The sequence below is a fragment of the Meleagris gallopavo genome, chromosome 1 (genome assembly GCF_000146605.3).
Source record: "Meleagris gallopavo isolate NT-WF06-2002-E0010 breed Aviagen turkey brand Nicholas breeding stock chromosome 1, Turkey_5.1, whole genome shotgun sequence".
NCBI classification, from domain to species: domain Eukaryota; kingdom Metazoa; phylum Chordata; class Aves; order Galliformes; family Phasianidae; genus Meleagris; species Meleagris gallopavo.
In genome coordinates this window covers 160,912,823-160,927,135 of record NC_015011.2, presented here as the reverse complement: position 1 = coordinate 160,927,135, position 14,313 = coordinate 160,912,823, and the positions used below count along the sequence as shown (strand labels likewise).

General features: G+C 40.4%; 2 protein-coding genes across 4 annotated transcripts in view; one reads left to right on the top strand and one right to left on the bottom strand.

The window, feature by feature from the left end:
* The window catches only part of SERPINE3 (serpin family E member 3), a 22,126-nt gene extending 11,383 nt beyond the window's left edge, over nucleotides 1-10,743 (top strand). The window contains exons 5-9 of the mRNA XM_003203312.4: nucleotides 3,657-3,855; nucleotides 4,377-4,477; nucleotides 5,968-6,054; nucleotides 8,815-8,898; nucleotides 10,609-10,743. Coding sequence (XP_003203360.1) covers nucleotides 3,657-3,855; nucleotides 4,377-4,477; nucleotides 5,968-6,054; nucleotides 8,815-8,898; nucleotides 10,609-10,649 — 512 coding nt within the window. The 3' untranslated portion in view covers nucleotides 10,650-10,743. The remainder of the gene's footprint in view (nucleotides 1-3,656; nucleotides 3,856-4,376; nucleotides 4,478-5,967; nucleotides 6,055-8,814; nucleotides 8,899-10,608) is intronic.
* An 866-nt stretch (nucleotides 10,744-11,609) lies between these two features.
* INTS6 (integrator complex subunit 6) overlaps nucleotides 11,610-14,313 on the bottom strand; it is a 41,964-nt gene continuing 39,260 nt past the window's right edge. For all 3 annotated transcript variants that reach the window (XM_010728782.3, XM_019612129.2, XM_031557844.1), the window contains one exon: nucleotides 11,610-12,182. In XM_010728782.3, the coding sequence (XP_010727084.1) occupies nucleotides 12,089-12,182 (94 nt within the window). In that variant the 3' untranslated portion in view covers nucleotides 11,610-12,088. The remainder of the gene's footprint in view (nucleotides 12,183-14,313) is intronic.

Below are 14,313 nucleotides of genomic sequence, written 5' to 3'. Positions count from 1 at the left end.
AGCCTTTCTTCATAGGGGAGATGCTCCAGGCCCTTCACCATCTTTGTGGCCCTCTGCTGGACTCTTTCCAAGAGATCCCTGTCTTTTCTGTACTGGGGAGCCCAGAACTGGACACAGTACTCCAGATGAGGCCTTACCAGGGCAGAGTAGAGGGGGAGGATCACCTCCCTCCACCTGCTGGCCACGCTCTTCTTAATGCACCCCAGAATGCCATTGGCCTTTTTGGCCACGAGGGCACACTGCTGGCTCATGGCCAACCTGTCGTCCACCAGGACGCCCAGGTCCCTCTCTGCAGAGCTCCTCTCCAGCAGCTCATCCCCCAGCCTGTATTGGTGCATGCAAATATTCCTCCCTAGGTGTAAGACCCTACACTTGCTTTTGTTGAACTTCATCCGGTTTCTCAGACTACTTTATTTTTCTTTATAAATACACTTCTGCTTTCTCTCACCTAGAGATGCAGATATGACTCTACAGGTTTCTGGAAAATCTTTGCTAACAAACTTTCAATTTTCACATTCATTCTCTTTGAATTCTAAAGTGGTAACTACCCAAGACCCAGATTTGTCTCTCTGAAGTAGGTCAGATTTCATCTGCATCCTTGGCATTGCAAGTCTTCTTGCTCTTTCCTCATTCCCATTAGGTACCTCGCTGCTCATTGTTATTCAATAATTTATCATCAAGCTAATCCTTTCCCATTATTTCCAGCAAATAATTGGAAATAAATTAAAAAAATAAAATAAAAATAAAAATTCAGTGTTCAGCTGTACCATTCTTTCTTCCTTTTTCTCTTGTTTCCACAGCTAAAGCAGTTTCCTTTTCTGGTCACATCAAGCAGGCAGTTGGCCATTCATTATTTTTACAGCTCTATCTCAGAATCCACCTGTCTGAGGAATCATTCTTTCCCACTTTGCAAGTTTGCCTGTATTGCTGTGGCTTTGCCTGTGGTATTTCATCTTCAAGAAAACCCGCGGTGTATCCAACACACTTCTTCCTCCTGAGAGGATCACCCGTTCCTGAACACACTTACACCTCTGGCTTGGAGAGCTCCCATTCCTCTGGTGCATTCAACTCATTTAGAAGGGAATTAACTTCAATTTTGAATGCAGAATTTTCCTTTTCCAAAACCCAGTGCCTCCTCATCACTGAGCAGTGTAAACTACTACATCAGCTCATGGTCATTCTGCCCTGGGTGATGCTGTATCCCCAGCTAACTGCAGGGTACATGGCTGCTCATGTAGTCTAAAACTACATCACTTTTTGCTCCTTTGTTAGCTACCCAGTTAGACAAAATGGGTTTCTTGGGACTAACACATACCTATCAGCTCAGGAGCAAGCCTTTTCTCTGAACTTTTAGTGGGGTGAGACATAAATGAGAAGTCTAAAACGTCTGAGCCAAATTCTTTGTCATAAGAAATGCTACAGATATTTCTGACTAATTTGTTCAAAAGTCATAAATTCATAGCATCATCTCATCCAAGCACCAACCCATCCCCACCATGCCTGCTAACCACGTCCATCAGTGCTATATCCACTCTTTTCTTGAACACCTCCAGGGACAGTGACTCCACCACCTCCAATATCTCACCACTCTTTCTGAGAATAAATTTCTCCTAATATCCAACCTAAATTTCTCCCGGTGCCCCCACCTCACCACAACCTCTTTTCAAGCAGTTATAGTGATAAGGACTCCCCTGAGCCTCCTTTTCTCCACACTGAACAATCCCAGTTCCCTCAGCTGTTCCCCATAAGACTTGTGTTCCAGACCCTTCACAGCTTTGCTGTCCTTCCCTGGTCATGCTACAGGGCCTGGCCAGGGACTGGTCTACTGCAACAAAACAGAGATCTGAGATAACTTTCCTTCATTATCAAATTATTGCAGCTGTCCACCACCAGCATCCAAAACAAAGATCAAGAAAGTTTAACTGTGAACGATATTGATCTAGCATTTACAACACTTTTTATCCTTTTAATGTGGCCATGCAGAACAAATAAGCCTGGGAACTATCAATGCTGCTAAGAAAGTGCCAAGATTACTATTTGTGTAAGCCTGTTAGACACTGCAGCTATATTACATGTTCTTTTTTTCCAAGCAATTTGTTAACTATATTTAAATACTAATTTAGCTGTGTACCATTCTTATGGGATGCTAAAAATCAGTTCAAGCAAGGAAGGCGAGACATCCCAACTCAATCATAACAAGTCTTTAGTTTTCTTTTTAATTAACAAATAAGGTCTGTATAACCTCTGTAGACATAACAGACTTCAAAATATCATCATGTCCATGAATTAAACCACCCCCATTCTGTGCAGAACAAACACAAATCCTCTCTGCAAACCAGAAGAGAGCTTTTTTCCAGCAAAACAACCCATGTGCTGGGAGATGGTTATACCAATGCAGTTCCCTCTCAGGACTGCATGGTGGGAGGGCTGATCTAAGAATCTAACATTTCTAGGTTCAAGCAGGACTACCAGCATGCACTGAATGCTATCTAACCTAGATTTGCAAAACTAGCAAACATTTTACACAAAACATTTAAGACATTCTATATCTCTGTGTTTATGATAAGATATTTAGGTATGATGAACAATAACTAACTATATTCCACTATTTATAAACACTGACTCAAAAAGCATGAGTATCTACCCTATAAGACACAGCTACTGCAGCTGAGTGAGAAGGGAGTAGGTTATTTTGAATGGTCTGCAGCAATGGTAATAATAATTCATTTGCTCGTAACTTGTATTTAACTCTTTCTCTGACAATTAATTCTATGTGTTCCTGAAATGCTATCCATTGGGTTTTCCACCAATTTTATCCATTGGTGATAAAATAAGAAAGGAAAATTGTGATAATCGGATCTTTTCTACTGTGTAACAGTCCATTAGAAATGCTTTGATTATCTGTTAATTGAAATATGGAATTAAAGTCATTGTTACAACATGTCTAAATAATTACAGGGTTGGAAGCCAAACAGCTTTTATCTTTGAGACTGTTTTTTAAAACCTTCATCTGATTTTGATAGGTTTTTCAGTTTTCAAAATGAATACATTGGGTGCCTCTATAAGTATATGCCCAAATACTTTACCATTTAATGTAGCTGTTGACCTCCTGAAATAAGATTAAAACTCATTCCTAATGGTAGTAAAGAAGAAAACACAAGGAAAAGAAGGTTTCAGTTAATTAAATAGTATACTCTCTTTTTTGTTGTTTCTTTCAGCAACTAATTTTTAGTGAAAAATATTAGAGGGATATCATAGGGGAAAAAGAAAGCTTATTCAAAGAACAGGCACTGCAGGAACTGTCACCATGAAGTTATTGTCGTTGCCTTGCTAATAAACATAGGATATTCCAAAAGTAATGCCTCCTAATTATTTCCATGGAAACTACAACATATAAAAAATAGCACAATAACACTATTTGATAGAGCAAATTCTCAGCTACAAAAAAGCATTTTTCAGCCAACTAGCTCTGCTCACATGAGCTGGTGTGGTGACCTATAGGCGACCTGAGCTGAGCCTATGCATCACAGACAACTCCTTGCACTCCACTGGTGTTCTGAACCATTGGCTTCCCCACAATTGTTTTTTTGAGGTGTGACTGTTCTTTTCTTTTTTACTTTAACGATGACATAAGATCTATATTCACATAAATACAGGTCAGTTCCAGACAACAACTCAGGATGCTTTCAGTGTTGTTGAGTTACCCTACCTAGGGGAGAAACTCAGCATGTTCATAGTGCTTCCCAGCCACAAACGAACACCTTTGTCCCAGATTGAGTCTCATCTTTCTGCCAAAACCATAACTCTCTGGTCCAGCAGCTTAAAGAGAACAAAGATGGATGTTTTTCTACCTAGGTAAGCAATTCTGTTCCTCTGTTCACTACTCCTGTTGCCAGAATTATGTGTAATAGCAATGACACGCACAACCTACAGGACGGAACCAAATTAGGTACTTTGGTTCACAATATTCTCCATGTGAAAGTGTCTTTCACAATACATTTTCCATGTGAAAAACAATTTGTACATTAATACTCATCTCCTCCAAGATAATTTTCAGAAACAATTCAAAGAGCCCTTTTGCTATGACCAAATAGAATGTTAAAGAGAGCACGTTCAGGAATACGCAAAGTTCACATGTCAAGAAGATTGAGAAGCAGTATGATTGCAATAGAGAGAGGTGAGGGATTGTTGCTCTTAACATCTTCATGCGAAGAGCAGTTGCTTCTCTGGAAAGTGTGCTTAATCAAGAAGAAAGCATTGGGCTCACGCTGAAATAGATGAAGTACGAAGGCTTGAAATAAATTGCATGTTCCACCTTTTAGCTTTATGAAACTATGAACCCTGCATTTAGATTACATTTCTCATCTTAATTTCAGGTTTAGTATTCAAAGCCTTTTTGATCTAAAGACAGTTTTTTCCACCTTGGGAATTAGAGACGCATTTGATCCCACCACTGCTAATTTTAAAGGCATTTCAGGTAAGAGGCTTCAATGAATACAAAGTGATCATTTACCCAACATGTATAAATTCTCAGATAATATTGAAGAGATTCAGTAGACTCGGGTGTTCTGCATTGATTGTACTTCTTTCTCTGTGAACTCCAAAACAAAATTCCCATGCAATCAATCTACTTTATTATTGATATTGCTATTGGCGTGGATGGCCTGGGAAGAATATAGGGGCACCGTCCAGGTGTGTAGGGATAGGACTAGGAAAGCTAAGGCAGAGATGGTATTGAACATCTGGAGGGGCCTGAAAAAAACACAAGCGATTCTTTAGATTTGCCATGAGGCAAATAATTCATTGAGTACTTCAGCCTCTTCTACCCAACATTGGCATGTTTTATCCTTCCAACATTGGGTAGAAGAGGCTGAAGTACTCAATGAATTATTTGCCTCATGGCCAGTCAGGCTTCTCACACCTGAACTTCTACGTGTGTGTGTGTGGAGGGGAAGGGTGGGAGGCAAAATCCCTCCCATTGTAAGAGCAGAGCAAAACTGAGTCTGCCTCATGATGCTGATTGTGTATAAGCCCATGGGGCTGGATGACATGCAACCCAGGGTCCTAAGGGAGCTGACTGATGTGGTTGCCAAGATGCTCTCCATCATGTTTGAAAAGTCCTGGCTGTCAGGTAATGTCTGGAAAAAGGGAAACATCACTCCCATTTTTAAGAAAGGAAGGAAGAAGGACCAGGGAACTAGTGAGGCTCATCTCTACGCTTGGGAAGATCATGGAGTAGATTCTCCAGGAAGAGATATTAAGGCACATGCATTCAATACACCATTGTCCAAATGGTGGGAAAATATTTATATAGACTAAGGAACAGACAGATGAAGGTAAAAATGAGAGAGAAGAGTATTCACAACAGTGAATAATCTCGCTAATCAAAGAGGCACACAAATTTGTGTGTTCCTACTTACGGTCTGGAAGTCTTCGTCTCTCTCCATCAGCAATAGAGATTTGCTGTCTTCACTAGAGTGAAGTAACTTGATGTTGCCTTCCTCATGTGTTGTCTCACTCTAAAGATGTTTCTATATTCTGTCAAGCGATGTTCTTCTGCAGCCTGAACGTGTAACAGAGGACATTTCCAGGCAGAAAGATACAAGACAAACACAAGGGTTTTGATTTGCTCTCCAATTTGCCTGCGCTTGGAGAATGCTGATCCAAAAACCCCACAGCCCTATTATTTCAGCTATGGACTGAGCAAAGATGTCCTTGACATTGACCTGTCTCAGATGTTTGGGCTGTCTGTATTTATCCCTATCAGACACATGCATGAAAAATCCTCTGGCCCAGCTCACCTTCAGCACAGTTTAGGTTCAGCCTAAGACCCCTAGATTCTGCAGGGAAAAAAAAATAATTAAAAAAGGTAAAAGCATTATAAATTAATAAAATAAAAATGGTGTTCACAATAAAATGCATGTGAACGTTATTAATATTCACCTGTTGGGTTGGTTTGTTTTGCAGAGCAAGCTGGCCTTTATATTTCAGAAGCTATTCACAATGCAAAGATTGAAGTAACAGAGGATGGCACAAAGGCATCGGGAGCTACAGGTAAATCATACAAATAAGTGTTGCTTTTCATCCTTGCAGCTTGTCACTACAGCAACAACTGCTCATCATAAAACTGCTTCACAAAAGTATGTCAGCATTTAGAAGCACACCCACTCCAAACGCAAACATTCGTATTTAACATTTCTATTTCACCTTTGTAATTGCACATAGGAACTCTTAAACCTCTTCCCATTCCGTATTTGATGTTAGACAAACATGCAAATACTCAGGTGAAATCCAACTTTACCAGTTCAGGAAAAATCCAGTTTAACAAAATGAAGCACTTTTTCTGTTGGTTAAATAGAATCATAGAAAATCCTGAGCTGTATAGGACACACAAGGTTCACTGAGTCCAACTCCTGCCTCCACACAGCACCACCCAAAACCAATCTCTTTGTTCAGATCTCAGAAATCAAAGCATTAAAGAGGTTATTATCTGTTCATCTATATCTCCTAAACTGTGACAGGGTTTGTTTCTAAAGACAGTCCCATTGGTACCTTGGCAGTTCATGATGTGAAAGTTTTGTCCTCTTCGATGTATTCTAGGCTTGTTTCTAACATCAGAACAGTGATATTTGTGCACAGACTTTTGTTTCTCAGACACTTTCCACGTGAGCAGTCAGGGCCAGTTCAGCAGGGACATTCCAAGTAAAATCTCAGCTCTGGACTACAGAGTTAATAACTCACCTCTGTAAGCTGAATGACATTTTCTTAGAAATCCTCCATCACAGCATAAACATACAACAGGGAAACTGAGCTGTGCAATCCCCATTTCCTTTAAAGAAAAACAACATTAAAAAGTCACACGAGCTATATTGAAGTCCTTTTAATCTTCACTTTTGTAAGGACATCAGTATTTTCAGTGTTAATATTTTCATAGAATCATAGAATCACAGAATGGCCTGGGCTGAAAAGGACCACAATGATCATCCAGTTTCAACCCCCTGCTATGTGCAGGGTCACCAACCACCAGACCAGGCTGCCCAGAGCCACATCCAGCCTGGCCTTGAATGCCTCCAGGGATGGGGCATCCACAGCCTCCTTGGACAACCTGTTCCAGTGCGTCACCACCATCTGTATGAAAAACTTCCTCCTAATACCTAACCTGAACCTCCCCTGTTTCGGTTTAAAACCATTCCCCCTTGTCCTATCACTATCCACTCGTGTAAACAGCCATTCCCCCTCCTGTTTATATGCTCCCTTTGAGTACTGGAAGGCCACAATGAGGTCTCTCCAAAGCCCTGTCTTCTCCAGCTAAACATGACCAGTTCCCTCAACTTCTCCTCATAGGAGAGGTGCTCCAGCCCTCTGATCACCTTAGTGGCCCTCCTCTGGACCCGCTCCAAGAGCTCCACGCCCTTCCTGTACTGGGGGCCCCAGGCCTGGATGCAGTACTGCAGATGGGGCCTCACAAGAGCCGAGTAGAGGGGGACAATCACCTCCCTCTCCCTGCTGGCCACCCCTTTTTTAACGCAGCCCAGAACACAGTTGACCTTCCAGGCTGCAAGCGCACACTGCTGGCTCATGTTCAGCTTCTTGTCCACCAGGACCCCTGTCCTTCTCCACAGGGCTGCTCTCCAGGAGATCTTCCCCCAGTTTGTATAAATACCTGGAATTGCCCTGAATCAAGTGCAGCACCCTGCACTTGGTCTTATTGAACCTCATTAGGTTTTCAAGGGCCCACTTCTCCAGCCCGTCTTGGTCCGTCTGGACCTAGACATCATTTTTTTTCCAGGAAACTCCTAACTTCTAGACTTCCATTGCATAGCAAAGAGTAAGGGCTATGACCTTATCTAGTGCCTGAGCTAGTCGGTGGCAGCCCTGCCCATGGCAGGGGTTGGAAATGGATGATCTTTGAGATCCCTTCTAACCCAAGCCATTCTGTAGATCTAAGATTAATAACAGTCAGACAGCATCACACCTTTATTCCATTGAAACCAATGCCAGAACGTCCATGAATTCCCATCAGACCAAGCAAAGAAGCTGGTTTACAAAAAGTCTGATTATGTTTATTGCTGGATATTAAAAACCCTGCATCCAGACACGCAGTGGCTTTGAAGTTGAAGTTGTTTTTTGTTTTTTGTTTTAGGAGCACTGAAATAGTGCCACTCAAATTCATGTTATTGAGTCTTACTCAAATTTTCAATTGAATTCTGCTGCTTTAAATGCTCATTACAATTATCCGAGTTTTCAGTTTTGTTAATATAGTCAATACTACATAGCTGCAAGGCAGAGTTGATTTGAACAAGGTATATAATTGCTTCTAAGCCATCATAATTTTAGAGACTATTTAACCGCCCCCATGGAGCACTTTGAAGATACTCAGTCTTTACTGTGAGCTCTGACTAATTTCAGAAAGATGTAAGTATCTGTTTGCTGTTTCCCATTTAGAAGAGGGGATTACACTTGTGCCTTGCTCATCTTTTGACTGGAACAACACGGTAGGAATTGGCTTCAGGGTAACAGCACAGCATGACTTGGGCAGAGCTACCACTGTGGCAACAACAACAATTGTTACCTTTGCAATCCAAACCAGACTGACTCACCTCAGCAATAAGCGCGTGTCCCATCTGCTCACAATCACACAACACGACTTGTTCATTCATCCCCACTGATTTCTCTACAGGACAAAATCACTGGTTTATTCTTAGTGTAGCATCTCAGGCTCTGGGGTTTGGTACTGTGAATTTTGAGGACACAGCACAGAAGATGGAATGAAAATTGATGCATTTTACTAATATCTTCTTAATTGCATTACAGCAATGCTACTACTGAAAAGATCTCGAACACCTATTTTCAAAGCAGACAGACCTTTCACTTTTTTCCTGAGACAAGCCAACACAGGTATGTACACACGCTTTCTGATTCAGCAGCAGAATCATTCACAAGTAGCATCAAAATTGGTAAGAAGCTTGTTGTGCATCTTCAGTCCAGGACATTTCAACAGCCAGGAAGAGTGGGTTTAGATTTTAAAGCACACATAAGGAATAGTTTAATTTCCTTTAAAATATATAATAGAAGAATGAGAGTCAGGTCAGGAAAGGCAAATTAACTTCTATCTCTATATGTAGAAGATTAGTGATAGGACAAGAGGGGATGGTTTTAAACTAAAGGAAGGGAGATTTAAAAGTCAGGGGGAAGTTCTTTACTGAGAGAGTGGTGAGGTGCTGGAACAGGCTGCCCAGAGAGGCTGTGGATGCTCTATCCCCAGAGGTGTTCAAGGCCAGATTGGTTGGGGTCCTGGGCAGCCTGATCTAGTGCTGATTTAGCAGCTGGCAATCCTGCACGTGGCAGGAGGGTTGGAGCTTGATGATCCTTGAGGTCCCTTCCAACCCAAGTTACTCTACGGTTTTATGATTCTATAATTTCTACTATGGTAAGCACCAGAAGTACTTACTGGAGACCTTAAATGCCTCAGCACGGAAAACAGAGCTCCGCAGGGCAATCAAAATCCCAAATGGGCAGCAGAGGTAGCTGAAGTTAAAATAGATATTTTGTCTGCAAAAGGAACTTACGCCTGCACAGGTGGCATGCAGCAAATAGACTTCTGAGCACAGGCAGCAGGACTCCAGGGCCTGAAATTCTCCATTTTAGCACTACCTCAGCAGTTTGAAGGGGCATAGCTCAGCAGTTCAGCAAACTAACAGCCTTCCACACAGCTACAGTTCCAAATACACATAAGTTTCTCTCCTCTTGTATCCCTGCTTCACATTCCCATGAAACATTCAGGTTCTCAAAAGCCATGGACGTGCACTGGATGTCACTAACAGACTGAGACCATAGCTCTGCAGAAAGCCTAGAACTTGGGCATCACTTTCGCAATCATTTTCAGGATTCAGTAAAACACTGTTTGGGGCCTGCCTAAAAAGACATGAGGAAATTATTTTCCTTAATTGCTTATAGCAGATAATTATGTTCATTGCCTGTAAATAACCACGTAATTAACACTCAGCTTTATAAATTCTGATGAATCAAAGCATATGTATTAAGCAAGGGCAAAAATTAGGAAAAAAAGGCACTGAAGTAAATCTGGCCCACGATTAAGGACTCTTCAGGATTAAGACCGAACAGTAATTTCAGGGAATAAATTTGCTCACTTCACAGTACATGATAAATTGCATGAAAAGGAAATGCAATTGTACAATTGGATCCTTACGTGATTGAAGTGTATGTATCATTGTGCTGCAACTCAAAACTCAGAATTACACTTAATTTAATATTTCCAATGAAAAAAAAAAAAAAGAAAGAAACCCAAAAGCATTGTCATTGTATTTGTTCAGACTGTAAAAGAAGTTTTTCCATTGGGAAAATAGCAGAGTTGTATCACTCTGTTCAGAAGGGATTCTTTAAGATGTGTCCTGAGAAACAACCTGGTTGGGTTACTATTTGGAAACACTTTTCTGTTTTCAATACAGTAATGGTCAAATGCTAAGGAAAGCATGGAATTGCAAACTCAGTTTTTTTCATATAATGAAGAATTTCAATTCTGCTACTTCCGTGCTGTACTACACCTTGAAAACTTGGTCCCAATTTTAACACAGTTTTCTTTTACAGGCTCAATACTTTTTATGGGAAGAGTTACAAATCCTTCATGATAAATGCTAGTCAAATACCATCTTCTGTTCTACCTATGGTGAACTTCCCTCAGATGAAATTAAAGGCTACATTATATATGTATTTATTAAAACATTCTTGCTTCTTGCAAAAATGTTCTCTGCTACGTTATTACTTTTATACACACTATAGTAATCACAGAATGGCCTCGGTTGAAAAGGACCCACAATGATCATCTTGTTTCAACCACCTGCTATGTGCAGGGTCACCAAGCACCAGACCAGGCTGCCCAGAGCCACATCCAGCCTGGCCTTGAATGCCTCCAGGGATGGGGCATCCACAACCTCCTTGGGCAACCTGTTCCAGTGTGTCACCACCCTCTGTGTGAAAAACTTCCTCCTAATATCTCACCTGAACCTCCCTTTAGTTTGAAACCATTCCCCCTTTGTCCAATCACTATCAACCCATGTAAACAGTCATTTCCCCCTCCTGTTTATACGCTCCCTTCAAGTACTGGAAGAAAACTTAGACCTGTCTGGAAAAAACTAGCACCACAACTACAGCAAAGACTAAACATGTATCTTAGAGGAAAAACTGAACAGATTTTGCCACTGAACTACTTAAGAACCTGGGCCACAGCTTCTGCTTGACATCATCTTGTTGGCAGTGCTGGGCTAATCAGCTGGACACAGTCAGAATGCAAGTGATCTAAAAGGGAATGTTCCACAAGAAAGAAGCTAGGAGCATCTAGCAAAGACAAAAGGCAGACAAAAGGCAGGCCCAATAAAGTGATGCTGTATGTCCAGGATGGCTGGACTGTTCATCCTACCATAGTCACAATCCTGCTTCTGCTTCAGTAGCTTTTAATGAAGAACAGAATATTCAGTGACACAAACCTGCTCATCATTCAGTATTGGGCTAACACTGAAAAATGGAAATTCCCTAAAAGCAAGGTAAAACGAACCATTCCAGTATAAATTGAACTCAATCCCACACAAACATTAAAATAGAGCTTTTATTGATGGAATAACAAAAGTGCTTTTCTTAAATATTTTTCAAAATACATTTATACAACTTACAATAATATATCCAAAATAACTGTATATACAAAACATTACCTTGTTTTATGTATGTGCTTTTTTTTTTCTGAAAATTACAAATCAACTTTTTGGCAAAGTTCAACCTTAAGAGGTGATAGTTTTGAAGGTTAGAATAAGAAAATAGAACCTGAGGGAAAGTGACACTTAAGTCCATGAACAGACAAGGAGTTCTCCATTCAGTTAAATAAAAATGTTTTAGTGATATTTTTCACATTACAAAATAACAGAAAGGAAGAAAAAAAGATGATGGATGCTTTTCTCATCTTCTTATAGAGCAGCTTCTCATTCTTTCATATACAGAACTTGAGATAAGAGTGCATGTCAAAAATGAATGCAAGTAAGAACAGCAGTGCCCTGCTGTGGCTCTGGTGTGCAGTTCCTTAGCTGCTGTTGATATGGTTGACCTGATTGGATCTGCGATGGATTTCTTCCAGAAAACTCTCCAGCTGTTCTATCAGCATTCGTTTTTTAAACCTGTATTTAAAACAAGGCATTAATGAATGCACATAATACATTCAAGTATCATTAGTAGAACTTTTACTGAACTATCGTTTTAGGTACACTGTGTGATGGCACTGCATGTACTGCTGCTTACCAGAACTTCAGGAAATTACTAACTTGCTTCTCCATTTAGGGAGAGAACACAAACCAGGGTTACTACAAATCTGTCCTATTGTGTGGTTAAACATCACTCAGCCTTCGTAATGCCAGAAAAATATTGTTTTCTATTTCCAGAAGTTCTAAAGTAAAGAAAACATATGAAAGAACTACAATCCTAAAGGTAGCAGCAGCTTTTAGGGATTATTTGTATGCCTTCATGGCACAATCACAGAAGAGAATTTGGTTCTGATGACAAAATAGCCATCACACAGTACAGAGCATGTTTCAAGATGATGAGAAAATACAAATAAAAAGTTTGAGAGAAACTGAAGAAAATATAGATGTAAACCATACTTGGAGTCTCTGTACTTTCATTCCCTACAGACTACAGAAATTTGACCATGAGAACATTGTCTCCTTTGCTCAAACCGCTGTCTTGCAGCATGCTGTTCCTTGTTTCCAGCTAACCCTACCCCTTGCAACATTTCTGCATTCAAGAAGTAACTTCTGACCAAGCTGCTTTGGCAGCTCAAAGCAGCAATGGAAGGATCACACACTTTCTCAACTCAGCACTGTTCTGAACTGTACTCTGAGTTCAGTACTATGATCTTATTAAACTCTGGCAAAAGTGTGTTCCCAAGCAGGCCTCCCAGTCCATGCCTGTTCATCTGCCCTAATTCCCAAAGAGCAAACTTCCCCACAATCCCAGTTGGACTATGGGGAAACAGAACTCCCATTCCTAATCACTATCTCTTGAACGTCCATGCCATAGGTACTTTCCCATCCTTTTCATTATGGTTCCCAGTAACTCATAACAGACCCACCCTCCGAGTACTGCTTCACTTCCATTCATCATTGCTTTCCTAACTGATTCTTACTTGTTGCAAAGTATAGACCTGGGAAATATGGAACTAACTCCTCATTTGCCCAAATAAAAAGCCAAATAACTTAAGCTAACAGCAAAGTACTTTGTTATACAGCATATCCCAATAAAAATTTAACATGTTTATATTAAGTGTCAATATTCTGAGAAGAAACAATGATCAAGTCCATTTGAAGCAGCTGTACAAGCTAACAGGAGACACTTCCTAGAAATTAAGCCTGGTGAAAGGTGGGAAATACAGATTACTAATTTACCACATCAGTGTGAATCCTTGTGCCAACAGAGCAGCATACTACATCCAGCCCCACAATGCATGTCCCAAGCTCCTCTTCCAAATGTTAAACACTATAGTGCAGTTTTCTCAGGACAACAGAAATATTTCACCATAGCAACTGATACCATAACTAACATAATTAAGCATCAACTCTTCCTAACTTACTTGTCAACTCTGCCAAAAAATGCAGAGCTTCCTGATTTTTCTAGGTAAAAAACTCTCAGGTAACTGCAGCTACTGAGCACTAATTATTACTTTTAGGTTCTATTAACTCTTTCCAGTACTTATACTACAAATGGATATTGTTTAGGATTTTCTTTAGGTAGACACATTATATTTTGTTATGTACATTAATAGCTTAACGTTCTCTGTTTAGAAAACAATAGAATAACCGAGAAGTTGTCAATTTGGAGAATTTTGATCCAAATTTTATCAGTTTTTGCTCTAGACTAAAGGGTGCTGGATAATCTCATCTAGACTCTCTTTTCCCATAAAATCTGGGAACCGATTATCTTTTGAAGTCACTTCCAACTTAGGCTATTATATGATTCCACAATTCTATTTAGCAGAGAGTAAAGAACACTTAGTGCTGAGACCATAAATAGATTGCTATGCCAGCTCCAGAAAATATTGAAGACCTCTCACCTTCACTGAGAAATTCCTCCTATTCCTTCCCTGTATCACTTTTTCTGTGCTAGGTTGTAAAGCCATCTATTGGGAATTTGTATTCCTTGTGTTCAACAAGGAGTCCTTACAATTGCTACTCACACCCACCCCAGGCTGAGCCAGAAGTTTACCACCAGCTATAAAAAAAGTCATTATCAGAATTGAAATTTGAAATTGAGATG